The sequence below is a fragment of the Akebia trifoliata genome, chromosome 5 (assembly GCF_017979445.1).
Source record: "Akebia trifoliata isolate Shusen 1 chromosome 5, ASM1797944v1, whole genome shotgun sequence".
In the NCBI taxonomy this organism is placed as follows: domain Eukaryota; kingdom Viridiplantae; phylum Streptophyta; class Magnoliopsida; order Ranunculales; family Lardizabalaceae; genus Akebia; species Akebia trifoliata.
In genome coordinates, this window is record NC_141379.1 from 9,794,089 (window position 1) to 9,816,931 (window position 22,843).

Sequence of the window (22,843 nt, forward strand, 5' to 3'; positions counted from 1 at the left end):
TATCACGCACGCCTTTACCCAATGGTTTTGATAACTCCCAAACCAACTTGTTATCTCCAGGCTGCTTCTTCTCCAACTGACCCTCCCCTACCTCCCTTTGAGAACAAACCTCCTCCACTTGAGTACATCTTTCTACTATATTGTTGTTCGCTTCTACTGTTTCGTTTGTCGGCTCCTCTATATATCCCTTCCTTACTATTTCTTCCCCTACCACCTCAATCCCTACCATATATCGAAACCCATCCACCCAAACATATAGTCCACGTGGCATCTTCCATGGAGAGCACCCCACCTTGAGCCTCACTCTATCCAATTTCGCGCACCGCATAGTAGTCGGATCCACCTCTATGAGGCCTCCCAACTGTGCTCCAATTTCCCGGAACGCTTGGTTCTTCCATAAGTGGAACGGAAGCCCACTGACGCTGACCCAAGCTCCACCCTCCTTCCATTCTGGTTTAATTGAGTTGCAGTCTGCATACCACGGGCGTAAACTGAAAGTATTATTTCCCACTAGAATTGTTCTTCTCGCATTTACCTTCAGGAATGCTACTTTGTTACCCACCATCAGAATCTTAGTATTTGGTTCCCAATCTAACAATTTAATTCTCAAGGGTTGAGACAAAGATAGCTTCATTTCTCCCAGGAACCCCTCCCAATCTGCCTCCGGCGAGCTCGTACTACAAATAAACGACCATCTCCAACTACCAAACACCAGACCATTATTTTGAGCTTGTTCAACTGCAGAATAATGACCTTGCTTTGTCGCAGGCCTGAAGCTCCCCTCTTCTCCTGCTGCATCTGGAACCTCTGTCTCAGTTTTAGAGGTAGAAGGTTTACTTGCTATCTCAGCCCAAGAAAGAGCCTTCCTAACCTCCTCCACCGGTGCCTTCATCTTCTCAACCGGATTGAGAAGTGTTTTAAATGCGATACTGAGTACCCCCCAACCATTTCCTCCTAAACCTGCCGGGAACACTACCCCTCGTGATTGAGCTCTTTCCGTAAACTGTTGCAGCTTCAGAAATCTACCATAAGAATTCTGCTCTTCTTGGATCAGAAATATTCGGCCATTCTTCGAAAACTTGGATCTAAAGCTTTTCGATGATATTCTCGCTACATCAAGTTGTTCCGCTACCCATAATGCTTCCTCCTCCAGCAGTTGGAGGCTCGATTCGAATCTCCTGCCCCTTTCCTTAACCTCTACCCCTTTTCTCCTTCGAATCCCAACTCCCTTAATTTCGAATATTTTACGTTCGACCTGTAACTGAACCATAACTCTCCTTCTTCCTCAAGTATGCCAATGTATCTTTCTCTAGTGATCTTTCTCGCTAGATTATGAACATTAGACAAAGGAAAACTCTAAGGAATCTTGAAAATTCCTTTATCGACTTTGGACGATGAGGAACCATCAGCTAGAACTGCAACCTAGGCGGGTTGGAAGGTCAATCCAAGTTGTAGAATCCTCAACCTGAGCTCAACTCAACCCGACCATCGGGTTAGAGCTCATTAACCCAAGCTCAACCCGAGATTGAGCTTTTAAAATCGGGTTGAGCTCGGGATAGCCCAAGTTAGGTAATTTTTGGTGGGTTAGACATGTGGAGCAAGCCTAATTTCATTTTGATCAACACATTAATTTTATTTTATATCTTAAAAAAGAAATACAATATAAAAAAACAAAATCACTAGTAAATAAATTTGCATACAACCTCCAAATCCATAAATTTTTATATCACGATTTTTTATCCTTAGTTTTACAAATATATTTAGGAAGAGAAAACTAATATTTTTTAAATAAATAAAAACATCTGTATGTAAATATTTAGCATCGGGTTTGGGTTGAGTCGGGTTGCCCGAAGTTTCAATCCGAGCTCAACCCAAATTCAATTTGGGGAGATTTCCTAACACAAGCTCAACTCATTTTCCATATAACCCAACCCAGGCTCGCCCATCAATCGGGTTGAGCCCGGATTGAGTTCGAGTTAGCCCGCCAAGTTGCAGTCCTACCATCAGCTAAACGGGCATTGTCCTTTACTGAACAGGGGATATGTGACTGAAAGAATGAAGACATAATTGTCATGTTATCTGAAGCTCCCGAATCAAGAATCCAGGAGTTGGATTGAGATGAGGAAACATGATGAGCAGTGGCAGGGTACCTGTGTGCGAAGAAAGAGGTCGCAGTGGGACGATCCAATAGAGCCCTCAAACGAATAATATCCTCCTAAGAGAATGGTGCATGAACCATTGGAGGCAGCAACTCAGAACTTGGAAAATCATCAAGTATGTCAGCATTGGAAGCATGATAAGTTGAGGAAGATAGGCCCTTAAGCTGAAATGAATCAAGATGACCTATCAAGTCCCAATGCTTTGCTCGAATATATCCAAATTTTCCACAGTGATCACACTTCAGAATCTTTCTGCTATTGGATGCCCGGGTGGATTTATCAAACTTCTTCACTCCTGGAACTTGTCCTTCTCCTTGTCTACTAGCTACCATGACAGATCTATCACTTACAAGAATATCCAGATGTCCCATATCCAAGCGTCGACTATCCTCACTTTGAACATAAGAATACACAATGTTTAAAGCAGGTAGAGGATCTTTGTTCAAAATCTGAACTCTAACCATCTCAAACTCGAGATTCAGACTGGCAAGAAAGTGAAATGTATGAGTCTCAACATGTTTATTAAACTGCGCACAATCTTTACAGCCTTCCCAGTTGAAGGATAAATAGTGATCAAGCTCTTCCCACATGCTGCGCAATTCAAAAAAGTAGCTTGACAATGTCTTCACCCCTTGTTTGAGATGCGATATATTTTGTTCCAACTTATGGATTCTAGCACTATTCTGAGCTTGAGAATGGGTTTGAGTTACTGAATCTCAAATTTATTGTGTTGTCTTCAAGAAAAGATATCCTCTACTAATATAAGTTTGCATTGAATGCAACAGCCAAGACATAACCTAAACGTTCTCAGCATCCCATTGTTCATACTTAGAATCTAGGATATTACGTTGTTTCTATTTCCCATTCAAATAGCCCGCCTCCCGCCTTCCGCCTTCCATGGATGGCTAATTTCGCAGACTGAGCCCACTCTACGTAGTTTGTGCCATCAAGTTTAATTGTGGTGGTATGGAGGTTTGACTTTTCATCTTTGACTTGCGAGGATCCAAACGTACCATTGGTAGACTACCCTAAAGTTACTTCTGATAACATGACTTTGGAGAAATAAACTACTCACAGAAGTGCCTTCTATGATGGAGTTTATATCTACTCCGGAATCTAGAAGGACTATGAATTTATGATGATGATTAGGAAGGTTTAGAGTGACTTGGGTAAACCATTTTTTATATAAGTATTTTGTTATGGATCCTAAAAAGGGATTTATATTTAAAGTGTTATCAATAATATATATTTCCAAGATTCGGAGAATTTCAGGATTCAAGTTTTCTTCTGAAGTATTTTGGTCATATTGTATTGTTTCTACTTGGGTTTTTAATTCTTTAATTTTAGTTTTAAGTTGATTGATTTGTTTTTGAAGGTTTTGAAGAGTGAGAGGTTGAGGTTTCTGTTTGTTCATTTTGAAAAATACGTCCTTTAGAGTAAATGGAAGATCTTTCTTTTCTTGAGTAGAGGTTTGTAGGAGAGGTTTTGAAGAGGCAACGGGCTGTTTAGAGTTTGTTATTAATTGCTTAAGATAAATATTTTATGAGTGGGGATCTTCAACTTATCGATTAACTCTAACATTAATTCTTCATTTGTTGTGAGTACATTGATTCAGGATTTCGGTTATATGGAAAATGAGTTGAGCCTGTGCTAGGAAAGCTCAACCCGAATTGAATTTGGGTTGAACTCGGGTTGAAACTTCGGGCAACCCGACTCAACTCAAACCCGATGCTAAATATTTACATACAGATATTTTTATTTATCTAAAAAATATTAGTTTTCTCTTCCTAAATATATTTGTAAAGCTATGGATAAAAAATCATGATATAAAAATTTATAGATTTGGAGGTTGTATGCAAATTTATTTACTAGTGATTTTGTTTTTTTATATTGTATTTATTTTTTAAGATATAAAATAAAATTAATGTGTTGATCAAAAAGAAATTAGGCTTACTCCACCTGTCTAACCCACCAAAAATTACCTAACTTGAGCTATCCCGAGCTCAACCCGATTTTAAAAGCTCAATCTCGGGTTGAGCTTGGGTTAATGAGCTCTAACCCGATGATCGGGTTGAGTTGAGCTCGGGTTGAGGATTCTACAACTTGGGTTGAACTTCCAACCCACCTAGATTGCAACCCATGCTGATGGTTCCTCATCATCCATAGTCGATAAAGGAATCTTCAAGGTTCCTCAAAGTTTTCCTTTGTCTAATGTTTTACATGTTCATAATCTCACTACTAATCTTGTGTTTGTTAGCAGTGTTACAAAAAAATCTAAATTGTTGTGTTGCCATTTTTCCCTCATTGTCTTTAAGGATTTGACAACGAAAAGGGTGATTGGCAGTGATCGTGAAGCAAATGGCTTGTACCTTCTCAACATCCCAACGTCTCAGTACATTCCACATGCTCATACTTCTCAGAGTAATGGTAAGATAGTCAATACATCTCAAATAATACGGTGGCATATTCATTTGGGTCATGTTTATTTTTAGTATTTACAACATTTGTTTCATTTTGTGTTTCAGTCTATGTTATTGTCAGAGTTACAATGTGAAGTTTGTCAATTGTTAAAGTATTGTCGTTTTTCTTAAACATGTTTAAATAAAAGAAGTTCTTTATTTTCTCTTGTGCATTTTAATATTTGGGGTCTATCCCTTGTTACTTCTTTGTTGGATTTTCGATATTTTATTATTTTTGTGGATAACTATAGCAGATGTACGTGGGTGTACTTAATAAAAATAAAAGATGATGTCTATTCCATATTCTAGGATTTTTATGCGATGGTTTTAACTCAATTTGGAGTAAAAATCAAAATCCTTCACTTAGATAAGGGAGGATGGTATTCCTATGAAGGCCTGAAACAATTTTGTGCTACTCAATGGATAGAACAACAAACCTCATGTGTTACCACACCCCAACAAAATGGTATTGTCGAAAGAAAAAATTGTCATTTGTTGGAATTAGGAAGAACTTTATTTATTGGGATGAATGTTCTTAAGTGTGTTTCTTAGTTATTCTAACTCTCAGAAGGGTTATAAATGTTATCATTCACCTAATCGTTGCCGATTTGTCACAATGGACATCACGTTCTTTGAAGACTAGTGTTACTTTCCTAACTCTGATCAACAATCTCTTCAAGGGGAGTGGTTCCTTCCATCCACTAATCATGAGTCCCTTCCAAAGTCATCTTTCCCAGTTTCACTACATTCACCAATTATTCCAAAATCTAATGTGGAAGTTGTGCAACCAACCGAGTCGGTACCTAATTATTTTGGACGCACTTATACCAGAAAGGAAAAACAAGTCATTGTTGATCCACCGTGCCACACCACTGGGGAGCCAAATCCAGTTTCTTCAGATTCCAAGTTCCAATTGCTCATCGAAAAGGTAAACTTACTTGTCCTTTGCATCTTATTTCTCAGTTTGTTTCCTACTATGACAAGTCTCCATCCCATCGCTCCTTTGTAGCTATTATGTTTTTTGTTTCCATCCCATCTAGTATAAAAGAGGCTCTCTCCAATCCTAAGTGGAAATAGGCTATGGATGAGGAACTGAGAGTTTTAGCAAAGAATGATACCTGAGAGTTAGTGTCATTACCACAGGGGAAGAAATTTGTTGACTGCAAGTAGGTGTTCATAGTGAAGTACAAGTCAAATGGATTGATTGACAGGTACAAGACTAGGTAGGTTGCCAAGGTGTCACGGTCGTGCTATTTCGAAACGAGGTCGTGCGGCGTAAAGGGTGCTCATCCACAAGTAAGCGTGAAAAATAATATCTACAGACACAAACATAGCTAGCAAGCAAGAGAACGAGGCAACACGAGGCAAAGCCCGGAGGATACTTTGTTGATATATATGAAAATTACACAGTGTAACACGTTACAAAAGCAAATAGGTGTGTTACAAGCAACTAATGATCTATGACACGCTGGACTCCACGTAGCTTGGCGAGAGGGCTTGAAGTCAACGTGGTTGTAAGCTGGGGATTGGGAAGCACTATCCACCCTTCCTACAAAGAGTACGCCAAGTTTTTCCTAGGTTTCCAAAAGGAAACATCAAAAGTAGAGACTGGTCATACTCCCTTATTACTAAAATGCCACTAAGCTAACAGATATGCCCTGGCACGGGGCTGATATGGCTTTATATGTGAGCCTTACATAATATTACATGGGTGTTCCCGGGTGACTCCGAGGCGAGCTACACCTAACTTTAGGTGTCAAAATGGATGGCCTTCACACAAGGGTTATGCCCAAACTTACAGCATCGACTATCAAGAAACCTTTGTCCCGGTAGCCAAAAAAGAATTCTATTTGTGTCGTTCTCTTTGAGGCAGCAAACTTCTCTATGGAACTTCACCAATTAGATGCGAAAAATGCCTTCTTGTATGGTGATAGTAAGAATAAGTCTACATGAATACTATTCCAGGAGTTCTCTTTTCCAATGTTGATGGGAAAGTGTGTCGTCTAAAGAAGTCCTTATGGTCTCAAACAATCCTCGAGAGTATGGTTTGAGCGGTTGTGGATTACAAACAATGTCAGGCTGATCATACACTATTTGCCAAGTATAGTGGACTTCAGACTATAATTCTTATTGGGTATATTGACAATATTGTCATAACAGGAAATTGCCCTTCTGAGATCTAAACTTAGAAATGTCGGTTATCCTCACTTTGAACATAAGAGTACACAATGTTCAAAGGAGGTAGAGGATCTTTGTTCAAAATCTGAACTCTAACCATCTCAAACTCGGGATTCAGACTAGTGAGAAACTGAAATGTACAACGTGTCTCAACATGTTTGTTAAACTGTGCACAATCTTTAGAGCTTTCCCAGTTGAAGGGTAAATAGTGATCGAGTTTTTCTCACATGCTGCGCAATTCAGAAAGTAGCCTGACAATGTCTTCTCCCTTTATTTGAAATGCGATATATTCTGTTCCAACTTATGGATTCTAGTACTATTCTGAGCTTGAGAATAGGTTTACTGAATCTCAAATTTGTTGTGTTGTCTTCAAGAAAAGATATCCTGTACTAATATAAGTTTGCATTGAATGCAACAGCCAAGACATAACCTAAACGTTCTCATCATCCCATTGTTCATACTTAGGATGGATCTAAGATATTAGGTTGTTTCTATTTCTCATTCAAATAGCCCGCCTTCCGCCTTCCACCTTCTACCTTCCTTCTTCCATGGATGGCTAGTTTCACAGACTGAGCCCACTCCAGGTAATTTGTGCCATCAAGTTTGATTGTGGTGGTCTGGAGGTTTGACTTTTCATCTTTAACTTGCGAGGATCCAAACCTACCACTGATAGATTGCCCTAAAGTTACTTCTGATAACATGACTTCGGAGAAATAAACTACTCACAGAAAATCCAAATCACACAAGAGATTACTCAGGGACACTAACGAACCATGTATAACATAAGATAAGAATCTATCTCCGCATTCTCGATGAAAGAAAAAAAATCTGACTCACCTTGAAGGCTATTACAATTGTGACACAGACTGTAATAGCCAATCAAGTGTGAGAAATGGCCCGATGGAGATCCACAAAATCCCAGGTGACTGGAGACGACCCTAGGAGGTGGCTGAAGTGGTGCGACAGCCCCTAAAGGGTGGCTGCTGAGGTGCGACAGCCCTACGAAAGTTATTGCTGGCTTGCGAGAGCCCTAGAAGGCTACTAGGTGCCTAACGACAGCCCTAGGAGGGTGGGCGACTGCCCTAGGGCTACAGAAGAGTGGAGATCGAACCCTCTACTAGTTTCGGAACTCTCTTCGATCTTCTTAGTCGTTAACAATGCTATGATACCATGTAGAAATTGATCTAGGGTTTAGAGAAGAAGAAATTACAGAAAAGTATGTTTATTCTTTCTTCATTCCTATTTATATATTAAATGATAAATAAGAAAAGACAAAAAAGGAAATGACATAAACATAAATAAATAAAAAAGAACTATTACTTATAACAACCAGAATGTTTCGGATTATCTTGGAATGTTTCAGAACATATCAATGTGATTCGTCCAAGTCCATCTTGGCTTTTCTCCGGATTGAAACATTGTATCGAAATGGGATTTTGAACCTTGGTATTAGGTTATTTGGCTTGGCCACCTAAGCTGTTCTTAGAGATGATCAAGAAGAGGTCAAGATTTGTTCATTTTTTTTCGACAAGGTTTCCGATCAGAAAAAAATATTTGAAGGAAGTCAGTGTGATGGACATAATTAGAAGACTTGGTATTTGAGTCAATTCTTCTCAAGCTGACTACAATGTTGACTAATCTAATGTGCTCTTTAAGGTTCCAAGATGGTTTTGGACTTTTGGCATCCAGAGACTTGGAAAAATCTTCAACCAAATTTAAGAATTCAGTTTCACTTTTGGATGTACGAATACCCTTCTATCATGTCCATTGAAGAATTAGTGTGGCCACTTTGATCAGAGGAGTTATTCATAGTAGTATACGGTAATAGTAGCATCGAATAATTTTCTATCCTTGCTCTTACTAATAGTTTTGTGTTATTTATCTATAGAAAACACTTTCAACAGGTTTAATTCCCTAGCAGACAGTATTATTGAATAATTTTATATCCTCTTTCTTACTAATCGTGCTGTGATATTTAGTGAGAGAAATGTAATTCCCTTGCTTTACATTTGTATTACAAGGAAATATTATTGTTTAAAATGTGAAGCAAAAGCTAGATTATGGAAGACAGGGCCCAAATACCAATAAAGAACGCAATCATACAGAAATACTGGGAAGTTGGTAAATGAGCATGGGATGCATGAAAAAAAAAGGGGAGAAAGACGAGGCTCATACCTGCAATTGTAATGCTTCGGAACGAGAGCGAATTTCCTTCCTTGCAGGCCGAGCACTTCCAAAATCCATCAATATGGCAAGCAATGGTTGTCCTTTCCTGTGTGTGATGAGGACATTTCCTGGTTTGACATCATTGTGTGCATATGGAGGGTTAAAACTGTGCATATGCTTCAGCCCTGCACAAAGCTGTAGCATGGATCCTTCATTAATTAGAAAATGCTACCAGTGTAGATGTGCAAAATCAGTAAGCCCAGCAAAAACACACAATAACTAGCACCCAAAAGGCTTAAAAGGTTAACTTTAAAACACGAGTATTCTCTGGGTTTGTTGTATTTCTGGGGAAAGGCTTTCAAAGAATTTAAGGGTACTTTCTCAGAGGATTTTGTTGTAAGGTGGGAGTACATCTGTAATTTGGAGGCGAACTAAGGGGTTTTATCTTCTTTGATAAGTTTCTTTGTAATCTTAGGGGTCACCTCGACCCCATTTTTTCTTCAATAAAATTTTAACTTATAAAAAAAACAGTCCAAACGACAGAACCGCAAATTATGGATGTCCATGCTTCAAGTACCATATCCACAACCAGTGAAATACAGCTGTGAAATAATAATCCACTTCATTGTAACCACGATAGAGTGACAGCAGTGATTTACAACCAAATGCTTCATTGATGATCACATTAGCAGGTCAGCTTGAACCAAAATACCTTGATAAGATGCTTAACACAAATCCTAGAATGAAGTTCACGTAAAGCAAGTCAAGACCATGAACCACGATACAAGTAAATATCTGATATAGACAATTTACTGCAGAAAACTAATAACTGCTTACTTGACTTCTTATCAAGTGAATCATTACAGGGATCAACACAAAACCTAATCTCTATAAATATAATCATGAACTCTTTTATTCAAATTAATCAAATTCCTTTCACAATGGAAAAACTCTATTCCAGCATTCCACTGAATTCAAGATGAAGATACTGAAAAGTACAAATAGAAATCCAACTTGCAAGAAAATATTTTTGATCCCATAATAATTTTCTTAACCATAATAAATATGACAAAAACTTTAGGTATACCCCTTATTATGTTGAACACAAAAAGTTGGAATTGAAAAGTTAGCCAAACAAATTTTATAAACACTTAAGTAGAATTTTATTTAGCAACAAAGGATACTGGATAATTGAAGTAAAAATGACCTGACTCCACATGCAACTTTCTTACAGACATTAGGGATGGATTAGAAATACTTCTTCATTACATTCTTTTGGGATTACTTATCAGAAAAAAAAAACATTCTTTTGGGATAGTAGAGATGTTGAATTTAACATACGGGAACAGTGTCGGTGGATGATGAAAACATAGAAGACCAAGTAATTTAAGACTTGCATCAACTATTCTTAATAATGCATCTGAAAAGTTTTATGCGCATTACTATAGCAAATATTAGAGATTCAATATTCAAGCCTTACTTTGTTAATGGTGTTAAATCGATTTGAGTAAGTCCAATATGTGTATAATTCTATTCTTTATAATTACGCCTCTATTTGTTCTAAAAAGATATTTTTATTTGGCCATCAGCATTTGATAATGTAGAACTTTTTCTTTAATCATCATAGTTGTATTTTCTTTGAGATCAAATTTTACCATACTATATACTTCTTCTATCAGAGAAGGTACTTTCCATGAGGGAAATGAAGAAGTAGAGGTGCCTAAAGAGATATCATCTCAAAAAAAAGGTTTTATTTTCCAGATATGACTTCTGACAAACTAGTCTTGGTTCAAGAACCATTATACTTTGTTTTTACAAAATCCTGGTCGAACTTGTCCATTTCATAGTTATTTTTTCAAGTTTTTGTGTCACACCCTTAGAACACTCTCACCTTCTCATGCACACTCTCCATGACCACACAGAGACCAAACAACCATAAGCTTGTTTTAGGAACTTATCGCAGTTTCCCTAGTCCAAATCACCATACCTCGAAAACAAGGTCTAATCCACCTCATGATTCCACTGAGTTTCACCATTTACACACATATTTCCATTCATGGTTACCATAATATTTTCATAATTCAGAAAATTTATAGCAGGAGAAACCCAAAAGATATGCAAAAATTAATTCAAACCTTGTACGTAGTTGTCCAAACCAATATCAATATCCATAGTGTAGATAGAAGCAAATAGAAGTTCAAAGCCATGACCATTAAGATCCATAGAAAAAAAAATGCATTTATAATATGACCCACTGCAGTTGGCACAAAAAACTTCCCTTCGAACATTTGATAGTACTTTATTTTTAATACCAATTTTTTTTAAGACGCATACTAGTCACTAGGCATAAAGGAAAGACAATACAATAGAGCATTCAAAATGATAGATGGATTTTACCTATCAAATAATGTGTTGTAGCATTCATAAACATGTACATTTATTGAATAACAAGCATGCAAACATACCTCATAGGATTAAAGTGAAACAGAAATTATACAAAAATATATCCACAATGGAGAGCTTGATGTCAAAATTTTCAATTAAATAAATAATTCAAAGTACAAAAGAGGCATCAAACATTTCTTCTATATTTTTTACCAAGACATAACATTCACTTTAGTGGATCATTTATGATTTTAGGAATAATGTTTGGATGCGTATTTGGATATAAAACATATCCCCCCACCCACCCACCCACCCAAAAAAGAGAAAAATAAAAAAGAGCTGCCAACAAGAAGGAAGGATATTGAGATCCTATATTCACCTGTCGGAATATCTGAAGAACATCAACTGTAGAAAAGAACTCCTTTTTCACTTGCATGGCTTTGGCATTATCCAATAAGGTTCCATCTAAATGAACTGGAAATAACAAGTATGCTTCATGATTCCACGATCCTTCTTGAGTGTTCTAGAGATGAAAAAAGCAGCATGTACATTAAACCAATTGAAATGAAACTCTTTTAAGAAAATTGTAACATGCAAGAAATCAATATAAAGGCACACCACATGTCAATTTGTACAGGAGAAGTTTTTAGAAGGCATCACGAGGCATTGCATTTAAATCGAATTGGGGTTTCAAATATCAATATGCATTTTATGATAGGGTATGAAACGTATTGATATCGCAATATATCAATAAGATACATCAAAGGAATACAAAAGTTCTAAAGGTATCAAACTGTATCACGAAGTATCAAACTGTAATGTCTCGGTGCACCGTACACACAAATACGTTATAGCCAATGAGATCTTAAAATGGGTTTTATATTTCTCTCTCTACACTTTGCTTGTTTTGACTCAACAAACCCTTACCTAATTACTGCTAAAATAAGCACTCTACCTTGATTCTTAGTTCAGAAACACATTAAATGCAGAAAAGGTGTATTTAAGTTTTGGGTTCAGAATATCTCATTCAATAGACATACAGATTCTTTTTCATTATAGAATTTTTTTTTGTTAATACACAAAAATTGGGAGAAATATCATCCATCAAACATTTTTTATTTCATACAATATGATCAAATTTTGAGTGAAATTTATGCGATCATGTTTCATTTATATTGTATGGTCTAGAGTTGCATAAATGTATGATAGAAAATGCTTGATCTACCATTTCTAAAAACCAATTGGGGCTTAAGAAACCAATATGTATTTTATGATATGCACAGATGTAGCAATATACCAATAAGAAAAATCAAAGGAATACAAAAATTCCTAAGGTATAAAGCCGTATCCCAAAGTATCAAACTGAAATGTATCGGTGGAACATACGCACTATTAAGTTACAACATATAGAAAATGTGATCTTAAAATCAATTTTTATGAAGGTGCCAACTAGCATAGTTGATAAGGCCTATGGGTGACGATACCATAGACCTGGGTTCGATTCCTGCAGTCACCGAGTTACTGATCTCATTAAAAATAGGCTTATTGATCAAAAAAGAAAGGGGGGGTGTTGAATAACTATTTTTATTTAGTGTTTTATGACTTTTGTCCTTTTTTGTCTTTTCCACTTATTAGTCTTTGTAATATCTTTAAAGCCTAATTAGGGCTTTGTAATTAATCAAGAAGTTAGATTTCTCTCAATTCAATTTGGTATCAGAGCCTACCCCCATCAACTCCTTCTACCTTCATCAACCCCTTATTTCTTACTACAAACTCCATCATCTCTCTCCTCCCTTACATCCATCTTCAACACTTCTGGTCTTTCGATTCAAACATCACCCCTACAGAGGTTATTTTTTGCGCCATGCAATAGAATACATTGTAGCCTAAGGCAACAGCAAAGTTGTTATTTTTTTTGGTAGTTGTTGAGCCAAACGATGGCCATTGGACCATCCTCAGAAACCTGTGGCAACAGCCCCTTGGCTGTTTGAGACCTACTACAACAGCAGAGATGTTGTTTGGGGCCTACAACAACAGTAGAAGTGTTGTTTGGGGCCTGCGATCATTGCAGAGGTGTTGTCTGCAGAAGTGCAGTTTGGAGGTTGCGATCATTGCAGAGGTGCAGTTTGGAGGCTGCGATCACAACAGACCCTTTGCTTGGAGGCTGCGATCACTCCAGACCCACTTTGATCATAGCTGCTTGTTGTTTTAGAATTGCAACAACAACAAATCTGTTGTTTAGAAGTTGTGATCACAGCAACCTTACTGTTTGAGGATTACAGTAGCCTCGGACTGGTTCTTATTTGACCTCCCTTCAAACCAAAGCACATAGATTCTTTTAATGGCCTCTGAGACGTCTTCTTCCTTGATCACCGGTAATAGTGATAGATTGGGAGGTCTTCCTTCTCATTCGACCGACTTTCCAGGCATCCAAATTACCACCGTGAAATTAGATGGTCCTAATTAACTTCTTTGGGCCCAATCGGTTGAAATATTTATTGGTAGAAAAGGAAAGATCGGTTACCTCATAGGGGCGGAAAAACAACTGGCAGCGACTGACACTACTTATGGTCCGTTCTTGCCTAGTTACATCTATGCAACCACACATTGCGGCTGATTTCATGTACTCCACGACCGCAAAACAGAAATGGGATTCCGCAAAGAGTATCTACTCGCAACGTCAAAACAATGTCTGAATCTTTAACTTAGAGCGTGAGATTTCCCACCTTTTGCAAGGTGACTCTTCAGTCATCACATATATATCATAGCTACGTGCTCGATGAGAAGAGTTGACCTTCTACTCCTCCTCCTATGCTTGGAAAGCCTCTATTGATGAGGCATCATATGCGTTGATTTTAGATAAGAATCGAGTTTTTCAGTTTCTAGCCGCGCTCCGAGATGAGTTTGAGTATGCGAGAGTTCATTTACTGGGTGTGCATCCCTTTCCGTCCCTACAGACTGTGTATTCTTATGTCTTAGCTAATGAAAGTCATTGTACAGCTATCCTACCCCACTCTTCAAGAAACCACTCTGCTATGCTTGCTCATATACCTTTTCCATAGCTTTCCAGCAAATCTCTACCTCCCCGTCAGCGACATAAACGTGATCATTTTGGAAAGTTGGGTCACGTGAAGGCCCGTTGCTATGCACTTCATAGTCACTCTAATCAACATCAACTATCTGACCGATCCTCAGCTCATGTTGTCTCTCAATCGACTACTGATCAGGCACTCCCTTCTACTACTACCTCCTCATCAGAATCGGTATCTATGTCCCAGGTTGAGCTTAACAAGTTTAAAAAATTCTTCAATCAGATAGAGACTTTATCTCAACCAATCTTTATTTTTGCTCACTTAGGTATCTTTGCATCTGCACACAGTGTTTCTACCACTTCCTCACCATGTGAATAATATTGTCTTTACTAGAGATGATAGTGTTGACATTACCGAAGTAAAATCTTACTTAGAACGTCAATTTGAGATTAAAGACCTTGGACTTCTTCGCTATTTTTTGGGTATTACGGTTGCACGATCTTATTCTGGTATATTTATCTCTCAACGTAAATATGTCATTGATTTACTTAGTGCCTCCGGTCAGTTTGGTTCTCGTCCCGTCGATACTCATATTGAGCAAATCACAGGTTGACTGATTCTAAGGGGGAGTATTTGTCAGATATTAGCCAATATCAGCATCTTGTTAGAAAATTGATCTATTTTTCTATGACTCGCCCAGACATTGCCTATGTTGTTAGTGTTGTTAGTCAGTTTATGCACTTGCCTTGAACATCTCATTTTACTGCTGTTTATCGTATCCTTAGATATCTCAAGGGATGTTCTAGTCGAGGTATTTTGTTTAGTAATCATGGTCATCTTCGCGTTGAGGCATGGACAAATGCAGATTATGTTGGGTCAGTGACTGATAGACGGTCCACTTCTGGGTACTATACTAAAGTTGGTAGCAACTTGGCGTAATAAAAAGCAAGATGTGATTTCTTGGTCCAGTGCTGAGTCAGAATACAAAACTATGGCACTTGGAGTGTGTGAGTTGTTGTAGCTTAAGACCTTACTAGTTGACTTGTGTCTTCTTGTGACAGTCCCCTTTTCACTATATTATGATAATAAATTAGCTATTAACATAGCGGCAAATTCAGTTCAACATGACAAAACGAAGCATATCTAAATTGATTGACATTTCATTAGAGAGAAGATTGTTTCTGGACAGATTTGTACTCCCTTTGTTCCTACATTTCAGTAACTCGCCGATATTCTTACTATAGGTGTTAGCAAAACAGCCTTTGAAGGTGTCTTGTCCAAGTTGGGTGTTGTTGATATCCATGCACCAACTTGAGAGGAGTGTTGAATAACTATTTGTATTTAGTGTTTTATGTTTTTTGTCCTTTTTTGTTTTTTCCACTTATTAGACTGTGTAATCTCTTTAAAGCCTAATTAGGGATTTGTAATTAATCAAGAAGTTAGATTTCTCTCAATTCAATTAGGGGGGATTGAAGTTTTAGGTTCAGCATGATCATCCACGAAGGATTTGTCTAATTCATATAATTTGATCAAAATTTGAGTGAAATTTATACATTCCTGTTTGGGACTTTTGGAGCGAAAACAAAATATTAGGGAAAGAAGACATTAAATATTACTTTTCACTTAAACATGCATTGTTTAGGGTCATCAAATTTATATTTGACAAGTATATGCTTGACGTACCACATCTAAAACCCAATAATGTTTTAGCAAAATATATATTTTGTATTTGCTTGGCATAAAAATACTTTTAAATATATATTTTTTTTAAATAAAATGAAGAACAAAGTATCTGGAGAGGTTATAGATAAAATTGTGATGGTCTAAAAAGGATGTAACTGATGCCTTCTTTTTTGTATAAGTGCAGAAGTGATAGCCAAGGACACAATAAGCTTATCTTCATGAAATGTTAGACAATGATGTCAATGTTGATAAATTTGCAAGATTTATGAGACCCAATTACCAGCAGTAGTACTACAATATCAAACTTTGATATAACATTAGAAATCTCATCTTCGTTGTGGAAGTGACAGAGGCTGCCCTGATTTCGAAAGATGAACATTAAACTAGTTCAAAATAACCTATTATTTCTTGTGTTAACTGAATGCATTCTGTAATAATTTTATTTCTATTTGCTTCAAGTGGTATCAAAGTGAGTTTTGTAGAGAGCGAATTTCGCTAGTGTAAATCTGATAGATTGTGATAGCCACGAAATATCTCAATGAAGGTTGACGCATCATACTGCAATCCAACCCTCTAAGTTTATAACTAGAAGACTCTACTTCATACAAAACACAACAAGTGTTCTTATACTTTTATTTGAAAAGCATTGTATAAAGGACCTTGTCAATCTTGTGTGTAGAGTGTAAATTCAAAATAGGGAATGTCAGGGTGTTCAACCTGACTAAATAAAAATAACACAAATTCCGACGATCATCGAGAAACTAGGATAAGAAAAAGAACATGAAGAATTCAAAGAGTTTTTTTTTTTTTTTTTTTTTTGGGGGGGGGGGGGTGATTTCTCCATAAAACTAACTACATCCATGGGCTCAGTGAACCAATTCACTATGCTTCCCATACACGTGCCCCAAAGGCCCCCTCCCTCTCCTTTGAGACTAAGGATATACTTTATAATACAAAATGTAAGGTGGGCAGGTAGGTATCACCACCTCATGCATACTTTAACATCATCTTTTGCAAGTAATTACTCAAATTGAAGAGTTGGTGGACTGTCACTTTGCCTTATCTTGTCATATCTTTCTTGAAAATCATGATATATTGTATAGTATTAGGGATGCATCCTAGTTTTTGCTTATCGATTCCACTCGATTGATCTTAAGACTTGAAACAAGGTAACTGAACACCTGACTCGAAATCTAAATACAAGTCTTCTCGAAATAAGGATCGTTTTCAATCTCAGGACAAGGGTTTTGAGTTGTCAGATTTTACAAATCTTGAGGAATGTCAGACCAACTCAGGTACTTGGTTAGTGAAATGAGATTGAGTTGAGTACATCAATATTGAAAGTGTTCAACCTAGATTATGTGGATTTTTATTGCTCCCACAGGGAACAATAATATTTATTAATAGAAATGGAACAATTTTGACTACAGGTGATTAACTAATGAAAAGTTACTTAAGAAACTTTAGAATTACAACGAATACCAATAATAACCCCAATTAGAAGGATCGTGCAAGTTGAAGATCATAAAGAGTCAAAGAAAAATCAAAATGGGCATTGGTTGAGATAGTGAGATCATATTTCAAGACGCTTGAATTAACAGGAGATATGGCTTTGGATAGCATTGAACAGAGGAACGTGATTTGTTCAACCGACCCACATTTTTGGGACGATGCTTTGATGATGGTGATACTGTTTTGTTCCTTGAGTACATTTAATGGCATTGATGATGAATTCATGGTTCAAAGTTTATTTTTGTTCAAAATGTTTCGCTGGAACATTCAGGTTTTGGTCGACACTGGAATGGAACATTAACCCTGAAATATTGAAATCTCAAGAATTTATTTATTTATTATTGGTATATTGAATCTCAATAATGTTTTGGTTAGTGTTGGAGTGTTTTTCTTTAGACCATTTTGATTTTTCTCCTAACAAAAATATTACATTTAAATGAGATCTTAAACCTGGAATGTATCAATATGCATCATGATTGATCTTAGGTTTATCCATGCATTCAAAAATGCTAATTTTAAATCCTCCCATCCCATATGAATTGTCACAAGAAACTCAATGTTTTCAATAAGAGAACAAATAAGTAAGTCCCTTCTTAGGGATATCTAGGGTTTTTAGAAACAAGAGAGTGTGCCATTATTCGACCCCCACCCCACCACAAAAAAAAAAGCTTACATATAAGGGATCCCCAAACATAGATCATGACAAGATGAATGAAAATAATATTTATCAATCACTAATCAAAAAATAATAATATATATATATTATTGGGGGCAGTTCCTGGGACGTATGTAAAAACAATGGTTTTTCAAAATATGGGCTAGAGGTCTTGGATTGAGCTGATTTTTTGTGAGGATGGTCACTATGATGAGAAGATCATCCTCACAAAAAATCAGCTCAATCTGAAACTTCTAAATCCATCAAAAGTGATTTACAAATTATTGGCAAAAATTGACAAAAAATCGACGGTCCACATTCTAAATCACTTTTAATGGGGTTAGAAGTTTCAGATTGGACTGATTTTTTTTTTCCGGATGATCTTCCCATCACAGAGATCATCCTCACAAAAAATCAGCTCAATCCGAAACTTCTAACCCATATTTTAAAAGTTTATTAATGTTACATTGTTTTTACATATGTTTTTTCATGTCCCTTGATCTGTTCACTATATATATGGGAAGCGTTCGGAGGCCCTAAAGAGAGCCAAACATTTTTCAAAACATGGGTTATATATATATATTCATCAACTAAAGACATGGCTTCAAACATTTCAAAGAAACCAATACTTTCATTTGGAATCCAATACTCCCAAGAAGGTCAAAGCTGAACTTGGTCCCAACTTTCCTTACAGCAACTAGGCAACAGTAACTGAACAAGATTCTTTCTTTAGCATTTTATTAAACAAGTAACCTTAATTTGCTCGCCAAAGGTAACAAACCAATTTGGAACAGTAGAACTTGATTATCCGAAATAAATTTTGTGCAATATCTGTATATCGTGCAAGAGTATAATTTTACGCCACAATAATCTTGTAAAAGTAAAACGTACACTTTTATATAATTTAATAATTTCTTGCATTGCAGACCCCAATTTTTGGAATAAAGTAGAGATGCTAATAATGACAACGAAGAATATTGTATTGCATGTTATATGTGTATTGAGCAGAATCAGAATACTAACAGTCATGAAAGATTTATAATATCATACCTAATCCATTATTAATTGAGACAAATCAAGATCTGACTTGCACTAAGTAGAAGAACCATGACCATACACAGATCAAATATGAATAATCTAGACCTTAGAAACAACTCAAAGGAATTACTTACCTTAACTGCGATGATAGCATGATCAAGAAGCGGAAGTAGATTGGAATGGCTAAACAGAGATGAGATCCGAATCTCTTCCCTCACCAACACTAACTGCTCATTAGTTTGAATTAGAACTTTCTTCATTGCATATGTGCCATCATCTTCAGCAAAATAAAACCCATGTCAAATTAGATTCAGTGATAGATTTCCTCTCCCAATTGATCAATAAAAGTAATGAAAAATTGCTAATAAATTCAAATAATCGGATCACAAAAGAAAAAATAAGGAATACCCAGTTCCTCTCTACATCAAAATAACATGATCTCAGAATAAATTTCAGTTTCACCATTTCAGAATCAAACGATAACCGATGAAGAATTTCCCAAGTATTTACAAATTTAAAATAACCCCTCAAAACTATGACCATTTTTAAAATCAATAACTAATAAATCAGAAAAAATAAAATATACCACTTTCTCTCTAAATAAAATAATCCACCATTTCAGAATTGAACGATAACGAAGAACTGCCCAATAAATTACAAATTTAGAATTATCGACAGAGATCCACTTCCCCTCAAAATTACAACGAAATAATTCAGATTATGAATTCGTAGGGTAAAATTTCAACAAAACAACAAACACAGATAGAAGCTTAATAAGTAGATCCTGACCTGAAACATGCGAGGGGTCTTTGATTTTTTTGCGGACACCACCACCAGAAGCAGCAGAATCTGACTCAGAACCAACTTCCTTAACCAGGTAAACGTAAGCAAACCCACCTTCACCAAGCTGTCTCACAATCCTGAACCGATTCTCATTGATCCACACATCTCCTCCGCCATTAACAGCGTCATATAGAGCGTTTAAACCAGAAAATGAGCAACCCATCTTCCTGGTTCTCTCTCTCTCTCTCTCTCTCGCTCTCGCTCTCTCTCTCTTTCTCTCTTCAGTTTCTCATCATCTCAAGCACGCCCACGCAATCTGACTAAGATTTCGCCTTCTCTGATTCTTACAAGTTTTCACTTCTCCCGGTTTTGCCAGATCTCATTTTTGGTGAGTCGTTGAATTTCAGTAAGGGTTATACTCCCAGGAGTTAGTTAAGTTATCCAACTCCCGGTCCACTAACCAAGAAAATTTGATCCCACACCAATCTATATCAACATAATAAAACCATAATCATGGTGATTTTCAAATTCTATCTACTGCATTTATATTTTCCATTACAAAACTTAAAAATAGGTTTGAATCCAATGGATTACACATAGTCAATTAGCTTGAGATTTGGAACAAAATAAAATTCCCCAACTGTTGATGAACTAATCAGTTTTAACCTTCAAAGATTTTATGTATTATGAAATTTTGGTCACCAACTTACAATGTTGAAAGTATGAAGGCATCTACCTTTTGGGATGATTTATTGTTTTATTGTTAGGGATGATTAATAGGTTTGGGGGTATTATTGAAATTTTCTAATACCTATTGTACGGCTAGGGTTTACTATAAATTCATATGATGTAACCCCAATTTGACATAAAGTAAAAATTCAACTCACTGCTCCTGTGAATATAGGCACACCGTCGAACCACGTTAAATCTGTGTGTTCTTATTTGTTTTTTGTTTTTTTCTCTTTTCGTATTATTCATCATAATTGCCGCACGTATCACAACACCAACTCGTGCATTACCAAACATAAAATGTCAAATTCAGGGTCCAAGTCCATTGGGACATTTTATCGAACACATGGCGAGCTAAAATGATGCAGCCACCAATGCCCCATACAATGCCCAACCTAACCATTCCAATCCACCAATCATCTTCAATAAACCCCTACTCTCAATCAAAACCCCTAAACCACTTGAATTTCTCAAAAAACCTATCAATTTCATGCATAGCATTATCAAACCATCAAACTCATTTCAAACCACCCAAATAAAGTTAAAAAGCATCCCCCAATACCTATTCAAGCCTAAATCAAACCAAATTCATCAACAAAAACATACCTTGATTGAAGATTTGAGATCTGATTAAGAGAAATTCCAATATCAAAATCTTGAGATTTGAGTTCAAATGATCCAATGCACCAAAAGTATCGAGATCCTTAAGATTCGTGTCAAGAGGGGTCACATTCAACTCGAAATTGATCCATGATCCATTGGCCCGTAAGTAAGAAGATCAAACAACAAAAATTTGGAGAAACCCAGAGGAGAATCATGGTTTGGTTCGGAAAAAGATACAAGAGTACTTCCCTTCAAAACGCTCATCGGTGGTTCTTTCCTTCTCTTTTTTTTAAACTGGCCAAACTTTTTATCATTGTTTGCACGATGTTTCCGACTTTTCCCATGTTATTTAAAGAACAACCTTTCTGGAGCTGCATCTGATAGCGTAATCAACGACCAAGATGTACATGATGAGGAGATGGATAATGAGGCCGATGATGAAATTAGCCCTCCCTTTGTAATTGAGGATAAAGCCAACAAAAGGCCACCACGTGAGATTCGGAAACCGGCCCGTTTTTGTGACTAATGGGTAAAGTAGTTGTTGTTGTTTAAGAGGAAGATACGATGATCCACATTAGTTTCTTTCCTTTCTTTTGTTTACTCTCTTTATTGTTTACTTTCTTTTTTTTATTACTAGTTATAGGAAACTAGAGTATGAGACAGTGATGTTTCCTAGTTTGTTTTTGCTTTATTAGTAAGTAGGATATATGATAAAAGGCCAAAAACAGAGTAGGGAGAAGGAGTTTTTTTGGAGTAGTTCTTTTGGGAATAAAGACATTGCAGTGTCTGTAACGTGGATTGCTTGTGTTGGATTGCCTTGTGTTCCTCTTCTCTCACTCTATTTACTTTTCAATTACTAGTTCCTATTGGAACTGTATTATTTGGTATCAGAGCAAACGTTCCTTGAGGTTTGTGAATTCGGTGAACTTCAATGGCCGGCGTTCGTAAGCGTGGACCGGGTGATCAAGAAGAAATCCCTCCACGTGAACGTGATATCAAAGACATTGAGATAGGTGATCTGAGAAGGCAAGTTCAGCAACTTACGGTGCGCCTTGCGCGTTTCGAAACTCAGAATCGGGATGAGGACAGTCACAATTCTGAAGAGGATGATATTAATCCATTTCATCGTCGTGCTCCACGAAGGGTACCCGGTGAGGATCTACACTGCCACAGGGTCGAACGTGGTGGGATTCGCAATAGAGATGTCGACTTAAGGGTCGATATTCCAGATTTTGAAGGCAAGACACGCCCTGACGAATTTATCGATTGGATCAATACGATAGAGCGTGTGTTTGACTACAAAGAATTACCGGATCATCGCAAGATAAAAATTGTTGCCATCAAACTAAAGAAGCATGCCTCGGTTTGGTGGGAGCAGTTGAAAGCGAGACGGGAGAGGCAAATGAAGCCAAAAATTACTTCTTGGGAGAAGATGAAAAAAGAACTTCAAAAAAAATCTTG

The 22,843-nt window shown here is 36.9% G+C and overlaps 1 protein-coding gene across 1 annotated transcript in view; it reads right to left on the reverse strand.

Moving 5' to 3' along the window:
* Positions 1–21,594, reverse strand: part of PK3 (serine/threonine protein kinase 3) — a 36,903-nt gene extending 15,309 nt beyond the window's left edge. Inside the window, exons 1-5 of the mRNA XM_086442751.1 lie at positions 21,386–21,594; positions 20,057–20,536; positions 19,402–19,544; positions 11,727–11,870; positions 8,972–9,157 (exon numbers count right to left, since the gene is read on the reverse strand). Of these exons, the coding sequence (XP_086298877.1) occupies positions 8,972–9,157; positions 11,727–11,870; positions 19,402–19,544; positions 20,057–20,273 (690 nt within the window). The 5' untranslated portion in view covers positions 20,274–20,536; positions 21,386–21,594. The remainder of the gene's footprint in view (positions 1–8,971; positions 9,158–11,726; positions 11,871–19,401; positions 19,545–20,056; positions 20,537–21,385) is intronic.
* Positions 21,595–22,843: the final 1,249 nt, after the last annotated feature.